This window comes from Lepidochelys kempii, chromosome 4 (assembly GCF_965140265.1).
Source record: "Lepidochelys kempii isolate rLepKem1 chromosome 4, rLepKem1.hap2, whole genome shotgun sequence".
Taxonomy (NCBI): Eukaryota; Metazoa; Chordata; order Testudines; family Cheloniidae; genus Lepidochelys; species Lepidochelys kempii.
Window position 1 is genome coordinate 50,643,120 of NC_133259.1, and position 22,384 is coordinate 50,665,503.

General features: G+C 43.9%; 1 protein-coding gene across 2 annotated transcripts in view; it reads right to left on the reverse strand.

Annotated features, from left to right (window-relative positions):
* Positions 1-22,384, reverse strand: part of MAML3 (mastermind like transcriptional coactivator 3) — a 351,084-nt gene that overhangs the window by 7,184 nt on the left and 321,516 nt on the right. For both annotated transcript variants that reach the window (XM_073341166.1, XM_073341167.1), the window contains exon 3: positions 1,649-1,891. In XM_073341166.1, coding sequence (XP_073197267.1) covers positions 1,649-1,891 — 243 coding nt within the window. The remainder of the gene's footprint in view (positions 1-1,648; positions 1,892-22,384) is intronic.

The window sequence follows — 22,384 nt, forward strand, 5'->3', positions numbered from 1 at the left end:
TTTTAGAAATGTCTTTGTCCATCAACATGAGAGGTGGGTTCGAAATGAAACTCTGGATCCCAAATCCCTTGAGCTCTGGCAATGTTCCCTTCCGGATCCAGACTTAGTGGCTGGCCTTGCTCTTTAGAATGAGAACACACACTCCGGATTCATAACAGCCCCAACTATGAGGATTGTTGGTTCCAGACCTGAACTTTGTGGCTCAGGCCCATCTCTATCCAAACAAAATGAGCTGCTGGGGCCCAATTCCCCTACTGTTTCCCCCCCACATCCGCCCCATTTTTTGGCTTTGTTTTGTTGTTTCCATTCGCTTGTTTAATTTACCACGTACAGTAGCACCACAAATGTGCTGATAACTCTTTCAGGACAAGTGAATCCGTCTGAGATAGAGAGTGATTGTGCAATGCCTGTGTGTCCCGATTTGTTGCACAGCTGTGTTGAGCAGTCTCTCATATCTGCAGTATATGAATATTCTTCATTTATTTAAAGCACACTCAAATGCTGATTGTGAATATAAGTGGAAGCCAATGATGTCTGGGTTTATATGTGCCTTCAAAAGACTAGTGGGTGCTCTGCAAAGCAGCTCTCATAAGACCCTGAGGTTATCTGGTTGCTTCATCAATGTACTGTAAACAGACAGTGGCAAGAGAGGGAATGAAAACTGACCTCTTGTACCTTGATTCCTAGTCCCACAAATGTTCATTATAAACTTCCTGGTCACAATATATAGATTCCCCCAGCTCACAAAAAGAGCCTTAAGAAGAGCCCGCTGCTGAATACAAAATGTGTAGGAATCACAGCACAACTTTGAAAAATGTATTAGCAAAACACAAAGGAAAAATTGCTTGATACGATTTCCAGTGCACCAGAAAAAGCCAGGAATCTAAGCGGACCATTGGCCCAAGAGGCTTTTAGTCATGTGTGATGCAGCTGATCGTATAGTTGCTGTTTCCCAGTACTTTTAGGGTCTGGTTCTCCACTGGCTTCCCCTTGGGTTGCGATGACCACCTGCGAAAGCGGGTGTAAAACACCACCATTCTCAGTGGGCAGCTTAACATGCATTTTGCACAGGCACTAGTGATGACACAAAGGGCAAGGCAAGTGAGAATCAGGCCCTAACACTGAATTCAATTTCAGCCTCTATTACCGGAATACAGAGGCACCATTTGCCATTCTACTACAGAAAAGATGGAGTCAGGTGGTGTCTCCCTTACAAACTGAGGTCCTGATTCTGATCTCCTCCACAGCAGTGTAAATGGGGAGCAGCTCCAGGAATCAGTGGGAGTATAGAGATGTGAAACTGGCTTGAGTTCAGAAGCAGCGTTTGTGCTTTTCAAATTTACTTTTCAGTTCACTCCAGGCTGACAATTCAGTGTACACTAATTCTGTTCATACCAGTTTTACACCCGCATACCTCCAATGACTTCAGAAGTGTAGCTCCAGATTTACCCTGGTATGAAATCAAAGTCAAGGGCAAAGTATAAGCCAGGGGACATGAAATTAGTTTGACCATGTGTTTACTACATCAATCACAGTTTGCGCATATGAGCATAGATGAGGAAAGGCTGTGCTGTGATGCTTCCATTGCCCCTGCTCTCATGTGTGTGGGTATTGTACTGTCTGAAATACAGAAGAAGAGCTACAGTACCTGCTCTGCCAGGATCTGCTGCTGCTGCCGTTGCTCCCTTAGAAACTGTTGCTTCTGTTGCTCCATCACATGGAGCTGAGCCCTTTGCTCTATCAGCATCTGCTTCATGATGGCTGCTTGTGGCTGATTTCCCAGGAAACTGGGACCTCCTGGGTTTGCACCTGTGACCACGTTGCTGGAGCCTGGTGGGACAGAAGGCTGCATAGGGCCTGTGGCCCGAGAAAGTCCCACCGAATGTTGTTCCTGTACAAAGAAAGAGATACAGCTTTACTACTCCATGTACTTCACATACAAGGGGAAAGTGTGAACCAGGAACAGTAAGTGGTGGACTCGCTTGTGAACCTAACACACCTCAGAAAAGGCAAGAGATCCCTGAAAACCCCCCACACCCAACCAACCAATTTCATATAGTACATTCCAAATGGAACAGGTATTAGACTGAATTATACTCAGCACCCACATAAACTTATGTTGAAAGCACTGCACAGAAATTAATTATCAAGATCCTTACAGCTGCCTTGCTACAGAGGGGAGAATTTACTATTTCCATTTTACAGATGGGGAAAGTGAGGCAGAGAAGTGATTTGCCTATCACATGGTGAATCAACAGCAGTGCTGGGTTTAATAGGACTTCCAAAACTCCAGCTCTGAGCTCATCAGTATTGCCAACTGCAAGCATTCAAAATACATGAATTGGGACCCGAAAAATAACGAGATTTTCTTTAAAATCATGAGAACAATAACAGTTTGGTTCTTTTTATTTTCCTTAAGGTTGCTGGGCCTTTAGGAGTCATATTTTCAAACTTTTTCTCTGCAATCATGAGGATAAGAAACTGTTTTTAAAAAACAAACAAACAAACAACAACAAAAAGGAAACTGAGATCCTCACATCATTAAGAAAATCACTAACTACTGTGAGATGCATTAAATCTTGAGAATTGACAACACTGATTCCTGTAGACCACAGCATGGTTCAGGATTTAGCCACAAAATAGAATCATTTAAGGTTCATACCTCAATCACATTGTGAGAGCTTGGGGCTGAGGAGGAGAGGAAGCAGGAAACCATTGTGACAGGGGTACTTCTGCCTAAAATGACCCCATAGCTCCCCTCTGTCTCCAATCCAATGTGTCCTACAGTTGTGTTGGGGTAGGTACTAAAACGGGAGAGGCAGGCTGGATTTCAAGGTCATTCTGGCACCTATTCACTCTTAACCCATCATCCTGTCCCCTGCCCTCATTTCCCATGGAACTGCACACAGTGTTCGCCAGAGCTGTGGCGGGGACTGGTAGGATCTTCCTTATCAGCTCTGTGAGCAGCATCTACCCAGTTTTCCCAGGACGATCTTTTTGACTAGAAGATTTTGTTAGAGTGCCTTCCAGGAGGTCAGTGCCTAAGGGCTTGTCTACACTTACAGTGCTGCAGCAGCACAGCTGCATCGGTGGAGCTGCGTCGTTGTAGCCCTTAGTGGAGATGCTACCTACACTGACTGGAGAGCTTCTCCCATTGGGGTAGGTACTCCTCCTCCCTGAGAGGCAGTAGCTATGTCGATGGGAGAAGCCCTCCCGTCAACATAGCTCTGACTACACCAGGAGTTTGGTCAGTAGAACTATGTTGCTCAGCGACGCAATTATACTGACACAAGTTGGCAATGTAGACCATAGCTATTGCCAAGAACCACACAAAGGGAGAGAGGCGTGTTTCACAAACACTGCGTCCCTCAAAACTCACATCTGTTTTATGAAATCTTTAGAGGCTGTACACGCCTCTAACACTGCCCAAACCCCCACTGAAACCATGAGTCAGGGGCTTAAGTGCCCCACAGGACCCTCTCCAGGGGGGTATAATGCCCAATTTATTAATCTGTATGTGTCCTGTTACTACAGGCTAGGGTGACCAGATGTCCCAATTTTATAGGGACAGTCCCGATATTTGGGGCTTTTTCTTATATAGGCTCCTATTACCCCCCACCCCCGTCCCGATTTTTCACACTTGCTATTTGGTCAGCCTACTACAGGCGGACCCCCTGGGATGGGAACGCCTGTTTCTGAAAATGGCCAGTGCTGCTGTTCTGTCTCTACACCAGCAGATGGTGATATCCGCCTGATCCTCCACTATTCGGCCCAGCTTGGTGATTGCTGCCCTGTCTCTCTCCCCCACACCCCCCCCCCGCACTTGCAGATGGCTTAATCATGACTACTGTTCCTCCTCCTCCCCCCCGCACACCCCCTCAGTACGTCTGGGATAATGCTGCTAACGTAGATCTAGGCAGTCAAGTGTTACAGCGTAGGGCAGGTAGCCTGGCAACTGAGAGTATAATACTGAACAGATGGTGTTCGTACAGCATGATGGACATCACACACGACAGCCTGAGACAATCCAGGAATTCCCTGGTGATTTGAGGCCCTCTTTACACAAAATGAGCTCGCATCACCGTTGCCATGTATCTGTTGGGTTCCTCCCACCTCTCCCATTGACATCTAACCAGCAAACTGGCTCCCTATTATTCACTTTACCTACAGCCCAAAGGGCATGTTATTTGGTGATGGTGGAGGCAACATGCTGAGGTTTCAAATCAGGGTGCCCTGAACTAGACACTGAGGCGTAGCTATTCGGAACAAGGAGGAGGAGGAGGGAGCTTTCCAAATCTTTGTTTCAAATCAGGGCCCTGGCTTTCCCCAATGAAAATAATTTGAGGTGGGGGGGAGGAGAAGGGTGCATGACAGAGAGAGAGAGAGAGAGATACAGTCTTATGGCACACCAGGGTGTATACCTCTTAATGTAAAGACTTTAAAATACAATGGGTCATTTATGGGACATTGTGATTCATGCCTGAATTATCTGTCCCAATACCCCTGGGTGTTATTTAGCCCTCTCGACAGCATGGATGTTTAAAGGAGCCCTTAAAGAAGACAGTAATAGATGGGAAACCTTACACCCCAAATCCCTCGCCCCACCCTGCTTTCCCAAACAAAGAAACAAACAACTCTTCCCCCTGGTGAGAGCTGCAGGCAGAACTGCAGTGCACCGGCTCAGACTCCAAATTCAGTGCGATACTGAGGGGACTCCTGACACTTCTTTTACAGAGCATGCTGCTATTTACTAATGAGCTCAGGAAGTGGAGACATACCCAGGCTGTCAAATTTTCAAACACCAAACAACACATAATGTATGTCTGTGGCTGTGGTTGGGAAGGAAGCAGGGGAAGAAGGAGCAAAACTCTAGAAGAATTTTCAGAGGGAGAAGAGAAAAACAAAAGACAATAGTCTTTCTGCTACAAAATGTACCGAGACATAACAATAGGTATATAAGAAAATCAAACAGTGCTCTCTCTCCCACCCCACATCCACTCCAAGTGAGGGTGCTGCTGAGTTTTATTCAATGACTAATGGGTTTATTCCATCTTTTCATATCTGACAATTTCCTCTGACACTCCCTCACTACCAGTGTCCCCTGCTAGCAGTGATTTATAGGTGAGGAAATAGGATTTCTAGGGCTGAGGTCAGAAGGACATCTGGCCTACAGGCAATGCCAGCTTGCACTCACTGAGGGCTTGTCTACACTTACAGCTGCAGTGGCCCAGCTGTGCTGCTGTAGAACTTAGTAACAACACTATCTATTCCGACTGGAGAGCTTCTCCCATGGGTGGAGCTACTCTCCCTCCCCGAGAACTATGTCTACGGGAGAAAAGCTCTGGTTGACAGAGGACTGTCTACACCAGGAGTTCAGTCGGGTACAACAGCATCGCTGAGTAGTTCGTAATTTGGACTAGGGCTGAGAAAGATCTGGGACAAGCATTCAAGACTCTTCTAGGGCTGGCCTGTGGCTCCCTGCACAATATGCATGCACCCTCCATCATGAAAACTACACCTACTTTAAGCCCTGCTTCAAGGGAGGGTATTGTCTACACGTGCCTAGAGCCAGCCCAGGCTCTCCAAATGGTGCCTGAATCCACACTGTCATGGGGATTTTTGTGCCTGTGAAAGCAGTGCCTAGAAGAAGCATGACACAGTAGTATTGCACAGCATCCCTGCTGGCTGTTATTATGTGCTGAATACTGCCAGGATAGCCTGAGCTGTGCAGAGCATAAAAGAAGCCTAGCTCCTGCCCTAAGGAGTTTAAAACCTAAAAGCCAGGCAAAAGAGTCCCACTGGAAACGCCACACCAGCTCCCAAATCCTGTGGTGGTGGACATTAGGAGCAGGAGTGAGAGAATCCACTTTGAAGGCTGTAGTTTGGGAATGATTAGCGATAGCAGCAGACCCAGGCCAAGGAATGACCACCTGGGAAAAGACCAAACAAGAAGCAGTTTGAAATAAATGGAATGGGTATATGCTACGTATCAAGAACAGCACTGAGATAATAAGGCAACAAGCACATTATAAACAGGGAGATGCGGAAATAGAACCACATGATGGATATTATACTATGGATGTGATAATATTTTGAAAGCAGTCAGACATAGGTGCTGGAACTAGAGGTGGGGGGGGGGTGCAGCACCCCCTGTGCTGAAGTGGTTTCCATTATATATATGAGTTACAGTTTGGTTCAATGGCTTTCAGCACCCCCACTATACAAATTGTTCCAGCACCCCTGCAGTCAAATACAATTGTCAGGAGCAGACTATAAATACCTAGGCAGATACAGCAGATATAGATGATAGATAGACAGATTAGAAAGAGAGTCTGAGTCGGTGAGGAATATTAAAGTAGAAAATACACCAAGGATCATGGTAAGTTCTGAAAAAAACACAAACCTTTCTTATAAGCCATTTGCCACCCTGAACAGGGAAGATCCCCATTATCAACTTTGGCATTTTTACAAAGGTCACAAAATGAGACCATATAACCATTAGAGAAAAAAATCCAATATCTCCCTTTGAAACCTGCTCAGCTATTAGGAACCGAGCTTCATCTCAGAAAAGACAGGTTTTTAAAAAAAATTAATTTCTGCTTTTGGTTATAAAAGCTTCAGGATTCTCCCTTCTTCTCCTATGATCAAAAGAGATGGAGGATTTGCTGCTCACTTCCATATATCTATTTATATGGCTCTCATCGTGTCAGTGTCTGAGCATCGCACAATCACTCAGACATTTTATCCTGGGAGGTAGGAGAAGTATCGTTCTCATTTTCAGATGGGAAACTGAGACACATAGTAGCTGAAGTGATTTGACCAAGGTCATATAGCAAGTCTGTGACTGAGCTAGGAATTGAACTCAGGTCTCCCAAGTCCCAGTACCCTAGCCTGTAGTCTATACCATCCTTCCTACCTTTTCGCTAGATTCTAACTCTATGGGCCTTGCTGTAGTATCCAAGTCCTTTTCAACTCCACTAATGATCATTCTGCCATTTACTTCCCCATTCCTCAACACTTAATCTGTGACCAAGAAGGGATGTGTGTGTGTGTGTGTATAAATGTACAAAGGAATGAATTCAGAGGTGGAGGAGGGATGACCACAGTTGGGCTTGACTTGGCCTGGCTTCCCTTAAGATAAAAACTCTGCAATACGAGTCCTTGGCTTGTCTTTCTTCAGTGTTGGAAAGTGCCTGGAACATAATGGGAACGATTATAATTAAATAAGTAAAAACAAAACACTCTCAATCTTTACTGGGGCCTAAGCTTTAGACCTAATCCTTCAACCATGTGCGTAACAGGAATGGGCCCAATGTTCCCTCACTAGAGCCTCTTTAATTGTTCCACACAGCAGCTAGGTCACCTGGTTACTCATTGCCCTACACAATTTTTGGCTCCTCTGTGAAATACCTGAAGATAACCTTTAGATTCACTTGCAAGATAAACACTTTGAGTTACGTCAGGGTCTGTGTGACTGGAAAAAGAGAGTAAAATGAGAATATGACCCCATCAGCTCCTCCCCCACAAAAGCCCAGTCTCTGACAGGGTTAAAATCAATGCTGGAGCGTAACATGGGAAAGTAGGATCAGCCCTTCTGCACGAAGGTCAGGTTTGCAAGGGCTTTTTTGAGAAAACAACAAGAAAATACAATTTGTCCACATCTCTACTTTGCACAGATATTCCCTGAAGGGCTCTCTGCTGAAAGGTAGCTCTTAGATTTTTAGGTTGGGCTTTTTTTTTTCCTTTTTAATTGTATGTCCTGGTTTAAAAGTTTCCTCCACCTGCACTTTCCCCCCATCTCTTTCTCACGCTGTGTTTTGGAACTGGTTGAACACATTCGAAGAGCAGTGTAACTGTCTGAGTTGTGTCACCTGCACAGTGGAGCAGAGCAGCTGCTACAGCTTCTGAGCAGCCTGTGTCACTAAAATACAGCACACTAATGATCTTTCAGTTGCTCTGTGAATTGAGCCCATTACCCACCCTATCTGCATGCTACCTCTTTCTTTCTTTGCTTGGGAAAAAAAATGTCAGCTGTCTCTAGCAAAGCTGATTGCAAAGGCTTTTTCGTACCCTCCTCCCCAACTCTCCCCCGCCCCCGCCCTCAGTTCTGATGAAGTCATCAAGCTAAAGATTTCATAACTGATGCACAGGACGATCTTGTGTTATACTGGGAGATGGGCCAAGTGCTTCCATTTATAGACAAAAGCACCGCCATGCTGCCAAATGGAGCCCTTTGCTGCAGACATTACAAGGAAAAAGAAAGGGGGGGAAATCAGGAGCCAGAGGGCATGCTGTGAAGTGACATCACTAGGAGCTTCCTCTAACAATCCCCAGTGCACAGCTGCCTGCTGCAGCAGCAGCCTGAGACCAAACTAAACCTACTTCAAAAAGACAGTTATATAACTACTGTCCTAGCTCCCTTAAACACACACCACACATACTCCAGTAGGCCAAAATTAACTCTGGTGTACCTGCATGGACGTCACCCAATTCTGTAGCACAGAATCAAGTCGATTCCAGAATATTGTTCAAAAAGGCAGAAAGGTTTAAAATAAATCATGCCAATGGACATGTGTGACCGGGGTCCTAGTGGGGGCCAACTATGGTCACCCAATTAGGGTGAACTGCAAAGAATAGGGCAGACAATCCCCATCAAGCTGGTGGATATTTCCAATACTTAGCTTTACTAAGCCATCATAAAACAGCTTCTTTACTACCTTACTGGTTACTCAGAAGTCCAAACAACACAATTCCCTTAAAGTGATCCATCCAGTATGTAAGTCAAATATGATGATTTCTGAAAATCTTATTTCATCATATAAAAGAAAAAGTTCTACCAATCCCAAAGGATCGGACACATTACCTCCCAGGTTATCGAATATTCCAGATTTTACTCAAATACACGCTACAGCCAATTCTTATTAACTAAACTAAAATTTATTAAAAAACAAAAGAGAGAGAGTACGGTTAAAAGATCAATATACATTCAGAGTAGCAGCCGTGTTAGTCTGTAGCCGCAAAAAGAAAAGGAGTACTTGTGGCACCTTAGCGACTAACCAATTTATTTGAGCATAAGCTTTCGTGAGCTACAGCGCGGATGCATCCGATGAAGTGAGCTGTAGCTCACGAAAGCTTATGCTCAGATAAATTGGTTAGTCGCTAAGGTGCCACAAGTACTCCTTTTCTTTTTGCGAATATACAGTCAGACATGAGTTCAATTCATTACATGCACACCAGCTTTGTTTTAAGCACAAATCTGAAAAACTTCTAGTATAGTTTGTTTAATTATTTATAGGTTCAAGAATTTAGATTTCAACGGAAGCTTCCTGTTGTATTGATATTTATTTACCAAGCAAAACCCAAATTAAGGCCAAACACCCCAATACACCCCAAAGCTTCACTCCTGGAATATTTCATACGGCTTTCTCTCTCTTACAGCCAAAGGCCAAATTTTGTTCCCAAGATAATTACAAAGCACCCAGTGACTTCAGCAGGTACAGGATAGGGCTCCAGATCCGGAAAAAGGCAGCACAGGCCAGGTCAAAAGGCTTTGCACACAGGAAAATGGACTCCAGTGTCTGAGACGGGGATCCAAAACCTCAGCTACAACATTTTATTACCTGCCAGCCAGGTTGTCCACACCTCTACTGTTAGGTTCAGAGCATAAGCAACAAGCCAGCTGCATGGTTCTTATAGCAACGTTGGGCTGTACAGACTTGTGCTGTGCACTCATCTCCCGGCTCAGCCCCAACACATGCACTTTCCTTCCTCCACAGTAAACTACCTAATCTGGATAGGAACACAGAGCCCCCATCCCCATTGCTGCTAGGAGCTGGAGATGAGCTAGGGTATGTCTGCCCTGCAGCTGGAGCCAGGAAGACAGACTTGCATTAACTTAACATGCTAGTCCCAGACCCTGAACCTGTTCCTGCCCCTCCAGGGCACGCTGCTCAGGGCAGGTGGAGGGTCCGGGGCTCCCCATAGCAGCATGAGCTCCCTGGTCAGCTCTTACTACTGCCTGGCTTTAGCTTCTGGCCTGGCCCACCACCACCACCTGGAAGAGGTTCAGTGCCACAGGGAATCCAGGATAAATGCTGTCCTGGAGTCATTCAGCCTGGAATTGGGACTTGAACTCTCCATTTTGAGACTGTCTCAACCGTTTGTATGGGTGGTCACCCTAGTCGGGGCAGTACCCAAAGCATCAGTGTTCCTTTTGGTTCCCAAGGGACAGGTATTTTTTTAGAAAAGCACAGAGACAGATTTTCAAGGCTCAGCACCCACAAGTGGAGCCAGATTCTCAAAAGAGCTCAGTTCCCATTGAGGTACCTAAATTAGGGACAGATTTTCAAAAGTGATCTGTAACTTGCAGCTTCCACATGCTACATATAGCCACATTTTTACAAGAGCACAGCAGCCAATATGCAGAGCTCTGGTGAAAATCTAGTCACCTATTTTGGTGCCTAAGTGGGAGCTGAGCTCTACTGAAAATCTGGGCCTTAGCTAAGTCCGTAATAGGAGTTTACACTTGTTAAAAGTTAAGAACATTAAACATGGATGGCCTTACGAATAGGTTAAAGTAGAATGGAAAGATGCCTGTGTTTGTCTTAAGCTAGATCTCAAATCCTTTTTCTTTTCACTGTGTGATTTACATTATTCCTCCTACTGCATCATCAGTTTCTTCTGATCGGAACTAAAAGCAAGCCCAGGAAGAAAAGAACAAACACCTAATAACCCCACTGGGGCCTGGACTGAGGGTATCGATCAGAAGGTGTACAATGGGGATGACAACAGGTGCAACAAACCCTGCCCTGTGGATTCCTGTGCATGGACTAGATATTGAATATCCTGATTCTACCTCACTGAAGTTAATGGAAGCAGCATTGGCCTCCATGAGCAAAAGGACTGTTCAAAACAACCACCCCTAATGAGGACCGTTATGCCCCTCTTGGTCCACTCCAACTACTGGAGGTGGCAGGAACAGAGTATCTTGTACTGTTTCAAAAGATTAAAAAAAAAAGTGTTTTAATACAGCCACATGTAAAATTATCCATCTAGGCACAAGGTACCCAGGCCATATCTACAGAATTGGGGACTGCATCCTGGAAAGCAGGGACCCTGAAACGGATGTAGGGGTTATAGTGGACAAGAAACCGAACATGAGCTCCCATTGCGATGCTGTGGCAATAAAGGACTAATGCAATCCTTGGATGTATAAACAGGAGAGTAATGAGTAAAAATAAGGATGTGATTTTACCTCTGTATACAGTATTGGTGAGACCAATACTGGAATACTGTGTACAGTTCTGGTGTCAACATTTAAAAAGAATGTTGAAAACTTGGAGACGTTGCAGAAAAGTGGCCTTATAGTGTGAGACTTAGAGAGCTCAATCTGTTTAGTTTATCAAAAAGAAAAGTGAGAGGTGACTTGATTACAGTGTATAAGTACCTTCACAGGGGAAATATATTGAGTACTAAAGAGCTCTTTAATCCAGCAGAGAAAGGCATAACAAGAACCAATGTCTGGAAGCTAAAGCCAGAAAAATCTACTCTGAAATAAGACACTTTAAAAAAAAAACAGTGAGGGTGATTAATCATTGGAACAAACTACCAAGGGAAGTGGTCGGTTCTCCATCTCCTGAGGTCTTCAAATTAAAACTGGCCCCTTCTGGCCCTAAACTCTATGAATCTATGGCCTGTCCTTCCCCAGCAGGCAATGGGCCTGCATCAGACATAATGCATCCTGGGACTCCCATTGGAGTAGTGAACTTCTGCAGCCCATGTACCATGGGCCTGTGACTTTATAGCCACTATCTCGTCCCTCATGAGTATAGAGTGACTGTTCATCTCTCATGATGCACTTAAGTGATACACTGAAGCTGTACCTATTTAGGGGAGAAAATCTCTATTTATTTTAAAGCAAAATATTAACATTTATACATTCTATCCCACTAAAAAGTCTATCCACTCCAATGTATTTCAATGCAGGCTAAAAGAATGTCCCTCTTTTCCCCTGAAAATAGCCCTATTAATTGTTTTGTAATGCTGGTGTCTATCATAGTGCAAGGACCTTAACCTACACCCCTTCTATAAATGGGGCAGCCCTAATAGGCAGGCCACTGTTAGTGGAGTGGTACTGTGTGAACAACTGGGGGAACTACAAATGCATTCATTTAAGACATTTTGTCTTTAATAAACCAACATACGGCATGAACGGATATGCTGCTTTACAACACTGAAATCACCAACAGGCTCTGCAAAGTGGATTGCTTCACCTATTTGTTCTGTCATCTAATCTAAGGGAGGAGCTACAAATCTCTCCTCGTCTGTCTCTCTCTCTCTGGGCCCCTGGTTGCCATGGTCTTTCTTATAGTATCTGAGGGAACAAGATCCCTCTGACGTTTGACACTGGACCTCTGCATGCAGCCAATTTGTTTTCCTTTCACCTCCCTTCCCCTGCATCTCTCCCCTCCACGTCTTTAATACAGTTTATTCTTTCTGTAGAACAAATAGCATTTGTCAGACTATTATTTCTGTGTATTTATTTATTTATTGAAGAGACTAATTTCTTCATTTTCTTTGACAAAGTATGCAACAAAGGGTTCTAAACGAGCGAGTATTTTCCTATCATCTAAGAGCTAAAGAGTGTCAGAAGTTCATCACAAGGAATGCAAGGCCAAATTGGTTCCTAATTTTACCCTGTGGCCTGAAGAGTCAGAAGCACTCTCTTTGAATGCTATTCTTGTATGTTAGTGTTATAGCACTGACTTCTGCATCAAGGCAGCCTTTGAAATCTACAGATCCTAAGCAGTTTGGAAATGCAATATTTTAAAGGAGCAGTACCCGGTTAAAAATCACATATTAAAATAGTTTCCTTGCCTATATTACTAGTATTATTTTTGATGATTAAAAGTAACAAAACAGTACCTTCATTAATTAAATTAGTCACTTTCACTTTTTTTGTTTCTGTCTCTAGTCAGTTTCACATTCTAGTTTTCAGGCACAAACAAAATGCTACCATGACTGGGTTGCATACACTGTAAAGGGGGTAGTTTAAAATTGCTGATTTGCATGGAATTAAAAAACTCTATTGGTCTTTTTTTTTTTAAATGAGCCAAATGTAATCTGTCTCTACAAATATGCCTTTTAAAAGTATGGAGAGGATTCCGAAAAGAAATGAGCAGTGAAACATTAAAATACACATTGATAATTTTTTGAGAGATGTGACTACTGGTTTGAGTATAACCCAGGTCAGTACTGACCTAAAGTGGTTACTACCTGGTATCTGTTCTGTTGTCTTGGTGAACTAAGCATGATGGTGTCAGTTGAGAGGCAGTGAACCGGTCCACACCATTAAAAACACCTGTTTGGCAACCTTGCTGGCATTCACAGAGAAAGTCCAAGGACTGAATAGGCATGGACACTGAGCTACCCTCTCATCCATAGATGTAGTCCTTCCCTACCAGTACTGAAGAACGATTGTAGGTCATAAGGGGGAGCTTGTAATGCTTCTATCTGTGTGTCAGCTATTCTGTGAATCAGCCAAGTTCTTCTGTCTCCAGTGCTTTCAATCCCACAACTTGCACCAGCATTAGATTCATATAAACCATTGATTTTAAGCAAAAACAACGAGGAGTCCTTGTGGCACCTTAGAGACTAACAAATTTATTTGGGCATAAGCTTTCGTGGGCTAAAACCCACTTCATCAGATTATTTTAAAGGAATAAATTCAGTGGGGTTACACCAGAGTTTATCTGCTCCTCCCACATCTCCTGTCCTTGACCAGCACTTATTATCTATTATGGGAAGTGACTTTTAACCCTAACCTGTGATACATAGGGGTTAAAGGAGTGAAACTATTCTTGAGAAACCAATTCCAATTGCACAGCTTTTACACTTAGAACATACCGTGAATGCTATAATTATTGCAACATGCAGCAATTATTGTAGGAAATGCCATCATGGTGTCACACATTATGTCTTACCATCCAACAAAAGAAAGTAACGATCTTCAAGGAGGAAAAAAAAAGAGAAGTTGCAGTTCAAAACTGGCAAAGCTCAAGACTTTCTCCAAACACAGCACCTCTGTTGGGACACTGTCTTTCAACGGTAGGTATGGACTAGGTCTTCAGATGGTGTAAGTCCGCGTAACTCCATTGGCTTCAGTGGAACTACGCTTATTTACACCAGCTGAAGATTTGGCCGACCACTTCACATGTCCAAGATGTTAATAAGTAGGTCAGCACTCTGGAAGCAAGCTACAGAGCAACTCAAACCCCCAGAGGAGTGTGGGGTACTAAGACGGGTGCCAGGCTGAGTTTCTCGTGTTGGAGTTTTAATGCCTGTCAATGTCACTTTCCAGGCTCAGGTGCAACTGGCCCATCCTCAAACTAGAAAGAGGGAGGATTGCGAAGAGCAGGGATCACCAGATCAGAGAGCTGAGAGCAAGAAGCAGGAAAGGCGAAAATGGAAAATGAAAGCAGGTGGACGGTTTAGACAGACACACAGGGCCAGTGAAAAGTGGGATGGACAGAGAATGACACAGCAAAAGGAAGTTCTATAAAGAAAAGAAAAGCTTACAGAGTATACAAGAAACAGTGCACCGCCTAGAAGATGCACAGTGCAAGGAAGGCTTATAAAGCCCTACTGGAGCTTTGCAGCAGCAATGCTATAGCTATGACAGACAAGGTCCAGCCCTACAAAGAACATATCACCTTCCACTTCCACTGCGTTCCCTGAGTGTTGAGTGCACGAGGCACTTTATGGCATCAGGCTCTAGAGTTAGGCTGAAATCTCTCATGGATGGTTGTGGCCCTTTTCTGTATTGTGATAAGTGAAAACTTGGCACTTACGCTAATGCTCAGTAAGGAGTGTGTGGTTTGCCAGGTCTGAAAGAATACTGGCTGAGAAATAAAAACATTGGCCCACAGGCTCCCTGTCCCGTGTGTGGAAGGCAGTTACCTCAAATGTTTGCTAGAGGCTGCAGTTGCAACACATTGTCCCTGTAGATGCAGAAGATCCATAGGAAATTTCCCAGGGCTAAGACTATGGATCTTCGGATAATCATAAGTAGTGGCTGCCTCATGCCTCCAAAGGCCCCTCTGGCACCTTTGTTGTGTTGCCATTGGCCCACCTTGACTGCTGCCTGATGTGAACCCAGTAATGGGATCAGAGTGCAGATGCCAAGTTACTAATGCTCAGAGCAGAGATACATTGCCTTTGTCAGTACTTACGCAACTTTGTCAAAGGAACATGCCACATAGCACACTTGTTCCTTTGACTCCTCTCCCTCTCCCCACTTGCCATCGGACCATGCTCCTATGTGACACAGAGCACACACAAGCAACTGGTGGGAGTCACCCCCATCTCTCAGGATTTCTGTCTTTCTGTTCCACGATACGTTGCATAACAGAAAGAAGCACAACAGCCACTAAAAACAAATGAATATAGCGTCCCACATACTTGCAATACTTCACTTTCTTTACAGACATAAGCATATGCTAAGTGTGGCTGTCCGGTTAACATGCACTGAAATAAACACTTGTATTTACTACAAATGGTTACCCTTTCAAATTAAAACACAGATTTCCCCCACATGCTCCTTCCTCACCTGATACCCTCATACAAAATCAGAATAATTGGTCTTCATGTGAGGAACGCCACTAGATGCCTCCTGCCAACCCATGGCCAAGTACTCTTACGCAGAGACTTTGGGCCACTGGACCCAGACAAGTGTGGATCTAGTAGCCCATCTCCTGGGCCATCCCCAAGGTCCCTTCCCAATGGTTTATTTGGGGCTGATGCACAGCACGCTTCTGTGGCGCACAGTAGGTGCTGAGGCCCTACTGGAGACACAATGGCTACTCTGTGTATGCCTCCCTTCTCCACAAACTGAGGAGTTCACACGTTCAGGGTTTAAGCACTTGGAAGAATACCAGGCTGACTTCCTTCACTACAAATGCATTCACTCCTCCTCGGGTTCTACCATCTTTCTAGCTAAACAACTCTATTTCTCCAACTTAATTGAATCCTATGTTCTCAATCCGAGGTGCCTTTTTCCCACCTTTGACTCACTCCTCAAAACCTCCCCTCCTCCCGTCTCCCACTTATCTCTTTGCACAAGAGCCTGCCAATTATTGCAACTTTTCTCTGGCTTTGACAAATGCAACCTTGCCCTGCTCTTGTCCATTCAGAATGCTGCTGCAAAGATCATTTTTCTAGCCAGTCACTTTGGCCACATCATCCCTCTCTTTGCATCCCTGTGTAACCCACACACCTCCTGGGTGTGGTGCTGTGTCCCACCTCGTGGCACCAAGACCACATAGAGAGAGATTAATGAGGTTGCTCTACAGCCTTAGCTAAGGGCCATATGGCTTTTAGCTTATGCAGTAGAGGTTCATGTATTTAGCTCCGGAGGTCCCAGGGTCGATCCTGCCTGCCGACGACCGGGGTCTGTTGGTGTTACGCCTGCACTGGCTCCTATCTCATTAAACATGAACTACTTGTCTTAACTTTCAAGGCTCTACACAGCTAATCCCTACCCTACCTATCGCCTCTCATTCACTTTGGAGATGTCGATTCCTACCTCCAGTTGGCCCATGATGCCAGCCTCCATTTCCCACTTGCTAAATTTTCGAACATACACCTTTGTGCTTTCTCCCAGGCTGCCGCTCATGCTTGGGAGGAGCTCTCCATAAACATCCACAAAACTACCACGTTATCCTCCTTAAAATTCTCCTTTCCCATGATATCTACAAAAAACTTGACAGTGGCCATTGTTATGCTGAGAAGACTACCTATCACGATGACCAGTATTGTCTCAATGTTTGCTTGTACTCCCCTGTCTGTTTCCTTCTGTTGTCTCTTGTCTCATGCATAGACTGTAAGCCTTTTGGGCATGGATTCTTCTTTTTGTTCTGTGTTTGTACAGCATGTAGCGTAATGGGATCCTTGTCCACGACTGAGGTTCCAATGTACTATGATAAATAAATAAATAAATAAATGATGATGCATTTATATGTCAGACATCTGGGACCACTGAAATTTTAACGTGCAATGGCTTTTTAATTAAAGAATGTAATATTAGTAGTGGGACTTTACATATATAAAAACCAGGACATTCAAAGTTATGGTTCCCAATTGTAACAGACTCAAGTCTTAAGGCAGAAAGGTTATTACCATATAGAATAATTAAGGATGCTGAACTCATCCAAAGGGACCGTGTAGCCATCATCGCAGGAACCATAACCGTGAACTTCCTGACTTTTGTGCAGATAAAATCTCAACCATTCACAGAGCTTTCTGCATTTAATTTTCAATATCAAAGTCAAATACCCTCCAAACAGAAATCGAAATTATGTTGTATAGCTAGTAACCAATCCTAGCAGTAACTCACAGCCCTCATCACAGAAACTGCTAATGGCAACAAGAAATATTTCCGTTCATTTATGTGCTCTGGTAGCTGTCAAGTGAGGGGGGAATCTGCCGATCACAGAAATCTGGGAAGACATCAGTATGTCAGAACAAGTAAAAAGACTTGACATAGAGGGCACATTTTTGTTGAGCAATTTGCATTAGCACTTCTGGACAAATTCTACATTTCACATGCAATTCACAAACCAACAGCAGCAGTGCTAATTGGTGCGGTTGCCACTCAAATGTGGCACCTTCTTTGAGCTATCACCAACGTGACTGAAGAATACTGAGTTTTGGAAAATGCAGTAATTATTTTACAGGGTTTGGGTTGTATTTTTTCCTCCCACCCATACCATTTCATTAACTCCAAACCTCAAATACAATCTTCTGTAGAAAAAACGCACACCTTAGCAACTGCTGTTATGAAGAGAATAAATGATTGCAAAGAATGACAACCCTTTCGTTAATATGAAGCAACTGCTGGTGCCACAATGACACTGAATTTGATTGTGCCCTAAAGTGTCAATAGGGTGCCAAATGGTACTCTGAAAAAAACAACAACAAATGGCAGAATGTTGGGTGATTCCTAACAATCCCAATCACCAATGTGATGTTGTTCTTTGCACATATCTAAAACATTGACAGAACTGACAGACACTCTCTGCCTCCTCTTATGTGGCATTAGAAGCCCTTTAACTTAACACAGGAAATATTTCTCATCCATCATTCTTAATCCTTTATAAAAATCAAGTCCCCAGAGAAAACGAGAGATCTTCCATATTACTGCTTTCTATTACCACTACTTAAAATGCTCAGGCAGCGGCCGCTACTGCTCCACTGGAGGCAAATTTGGCTGATCTGTAGGAAATGGCTATTATGTTCCCTTTGTATAGAAGTTGCATGGCTATTTTTAGGCCAACTTTCCTTTAGGCCTCTAAAGTATGGAATCCGGTTGAATATATTTGATAGGCAATTGTGTACATTATCTGTGACCTATGCAATCCCAGAATTCACCTTTCCCCGCCTATTGATTTAATGTGTATATTTCATAACTACAAAAAGAATGAGAACAACATACAATTAAATATCCCCGTCTTAGCTAGCTCCTATATGCATTATAATTAAATGCCAGAAAAAGAGATTCAAAATGCAATAGTTAGAAATGGGACTAAACCAAAACCCCAGATCTGAATACCTGTGAACTGGGGAAAAGTTCAAACCCAGTTCTGAACTTATCATCTTGGGTGCATCTAAATAGATAAACATTGTATGTTCAAAATATGCACCTGTAATTTAGTCTGACTCTGGCCTTGATCTCTCCCCCAGCTTTGAGCGCCTATCAGTGACCTAATTTCAGAGTAACAGCCGTGTTAGTCTGTATTCGCAAAAAGAAAAGGAGTACTTGTGGCACCTTAGAGACTAACCAATTTATTTGAGCATGAGCTTTCGTGAGCTACAGCTCACTTCATCAGATGCATACCGTGGAAACTACAGAAGACATTATATACACACAGAGACTATGAAACAATACCTCCTCCTGCCCCACTGTCCTGCTGGTAATAGCTTATCTAAAGTGATCATCAAGTTGGGCCATTTCCAGCACAAATCCAGGTTTTCTCACCCTCCGCCCCCCCCACCCCCAAACTCACTCTCATGCTGGTAATAGCCCATCCAAAGTGACCACTCTCTTCACAATGTGTATGATAATCAAGGTGGGCCATTTCCTGCACAAATCCAGGTTCTCTCACTCCCTCATCCCCCTCCAAAAACCACACACACAAACTCACTCTCCTGCTGGTAATAGCTTATCCAAAGTGACCACTCTCTCTACAATGTGCATGATAATCAAGGTGGGCCACTTCCAGCACAAATCCAGGTTTTCTCACCCCCCACCCCCATACATACACAAACTCACTCTCCTGCTGATAATAGCTCATCCAAAGTGACCACTCTCCCTAAAACGTGCATGGTAATCAAGGTGGGCCATTTCCAGCACAAATCCAGGTTTTCTCACCCCCCACCCCCATACATACACAAACTCACTCTCCTGCTGATAATAGCTCATCCAAAGTGACCACTCTCCCTACAACGTGCATGGTAATCAAGGTGGGCCATTTCCAGCACAAATCCAGGCTTTCTCACCCCCACCCCGCCCCCCCGGGACACACACACACACAAACTCACTCTCCTGCTGGCAATAGCTCATCCAAACTGACCACTCTCCAAGTTTAAATCCAAGTTTAACCAGAACGTCTGGGGGGGGGGGGGTAGGAAAAGACAAGGGGAAATAGGCTACCTTGCATAATGACTTAGCCACTCCCAGTCTCTATTTAAGCCTAAATTAATAGTATCCAATTTGCAAATGAATTCCAATTCAGCAGTTTCTCGCTGGAGTCTGGATTTGAAGTTTTTTTGTTGTAAGATAGAGACCTTCATGTCTGTAATTGCATGACCAGAGAGATTGAAGTGTTCTCCGACTGGTTTATGAATGTTATAATTCTTGACATCTGATTTGTGTCCATTTATTCTTTTACGTAGAGACTGTCCAGTTTGACCAATGTACATGGCAGAGGGTCATTGCTGGCACACGATGGCATAAATCACATTGGTAGATGTGCAGGTGAATGAGCCTCTGATATTGTGGCTGATGTTATTAGGCCCTGTGATGGTGTCTCCTGAATAGATATGTGGGCACAGTTGGCAACGGGCTTTGTTGCAAGGATAGGTTCCTGTGTTAGTGGTTCTGTTGTGTGGTATGTGGTTGTTGGTGAGTATTTGCTTCAGGTTGGGGGGCTGTCTGTAGGCAAGGACTGGCCTGTCTCCCAAGATTTGTGAGAGTGTTGGGTCATCCTTCAGGATAGGTTGTAGATCCTTAATAATGCGTTGGAGGGGTTTTAGTCGGGGACTGAAGGTGACGGCTAGTGGCATTCTGTTATTTTCTTTGTTAGGCCTGTCATATATACCATCATGTGCCAGCAATGCCCCTCTGCCATGTACATTGGTCAAACTGGATAGTCTTTGTGCTGGAAATGGCCCACCTTGATTATCATACACATTGTGAAGAGAGTGGTCACTTTGGATGGGCTATTACCAGCAGAAGAGTGAGTTTGTGTGGGGGGGGCGGAAGGTGAGAAAACCTGGATTTGTGCTGGAAATGGCCCAACTTGATGATCACTTTAGATAAGCTATTACCAGCAGGACAGTGGGGCGGGAGGAGGTATTGTTTCATGGTCCCTGTGTGTATATAATGTCTTCTGCAGTTTCCACGGTATGCATCCGATGAAGTGAGCTGTAGCTCACGAAAGCTCATGCGCAAATAAATTGGTTAGTCTCTAAGGTGCCACAAGTACTCCTTTTCTTTTTATCAGTGACCTAAGGATCCCACACTCTGTCACTCCTTTCTCCCAACCTTCAAGGACTTTGCTTTAAGGACTCAATCTTGCTCCCATTGAAGTCAATGATAAAACCCCCATTTACTTCAATGTTACAGGATCCCTGCTCCGTTCTTTTGGATGAGGTGGGCTGGATCTAAGGAATTCACAACTATCTTGTTCCTGAATTAACCAGGGGGTTGCTGACAGACTGAGTACAGTGACTCCCAGTGCTCCCAGACTGGTACGAAATGGCTGAGTTTGAGTCTCAGACATGGACTGCACATAACTGTGCATTGTGCTATCACCAGACTGCTGGGCAAGCTCGTAATATATAGTTCTGAGGCAATTAATACATCTTGGATTTCCTTCCTCCATAACCCAGCCTCAATGACTAAGACCAGATTTAGAGCCAATTATTTTGAGTGCCACTGTACAGTCTTCTTGAGGTGCTATTTGCATCCTTACTCCTCATGCTCCTGCAGTGATAGCTGATGAAGCAAGAATTAACTGGATGTTAACTCTTTGTTCAGTGCCATATGTGCCCTGCCTGGCAAGAGTATTTTTGCTCATTTTTTCACACATTCCCAATTGTTTTCTTCATTAATCAGTCTAAAAAATTCCTTAAAGCCCATAAGATTTTCTCTTTCAAACTATATTCCACCTGTTTCGCAGCTTGTAAACTGAAGTTGTGGAAAACTGCAAGAGGCATCCAAAGATGGAAAATGAGTTTAGTATCACCATTATCTACACCTACTGATTTGCAGGAACAGAGATGTGTGGCTAGTGAACTCCTCTGGGGTATCAACTCCCTCTTTCCTCTCCATAGATACCTAAATAGTATTGGTTAGCTTGTCCAAACCTAAGTACATTCTCTCTCTCTCTCTCTCTCTCTCACACACACACACACACACACACACACACACACACACACACACACACACACACACACACACACACACAGAGGGAGGAAGGCACATTTGTGTGTGAGCAACACACCATGCTTCCTCCTCATTTTAAATCAGGGTACCAATCTATACAGCATGTAGGATGGTCATCACTTTTATTTCTCCTAAGTCTTCCCAGCAGATGTCATTGGGCTACCTCATACTGCCTTTTTATTAACATATTGAGTTTTGTTTTTTTAGGTGCAGCTTCTCACCTGCTTAAATATCATTCATTACAAAATATCTAGCTAATAAGTATGGCTCTTTGTAATCATCTTGTTATTACCTGCAGTGCTCATGTGATGCACACCTGTGGCATGTTGGCAATACACCTAGTTGAAGAGTGGGAGACTCCTAGGTTCAAAGCCGCCCTTGTATCTTTGCTTTCTATTGAATGGTTCTTTTGTTTAGTTTTTTTCTTCTTTATGTTGCTGCTGTAATTCTATCATTAACATCTTTAAAACCTTTTTCACACAAGTTACCCTTAGAACGAAGAAAGGTTGTGAGCATACCCGGAGGTATATAAATGGATAATGACCCTTACTTAAGACAAGTTTAACAGGTCCTGAACTCTGTTTCAGCAGCATTGTTGGTTACATAGCAGGGCAGGTAATCAAACAGTCAGTCACCTGAGAATCAACTAGGTTAGTCCTT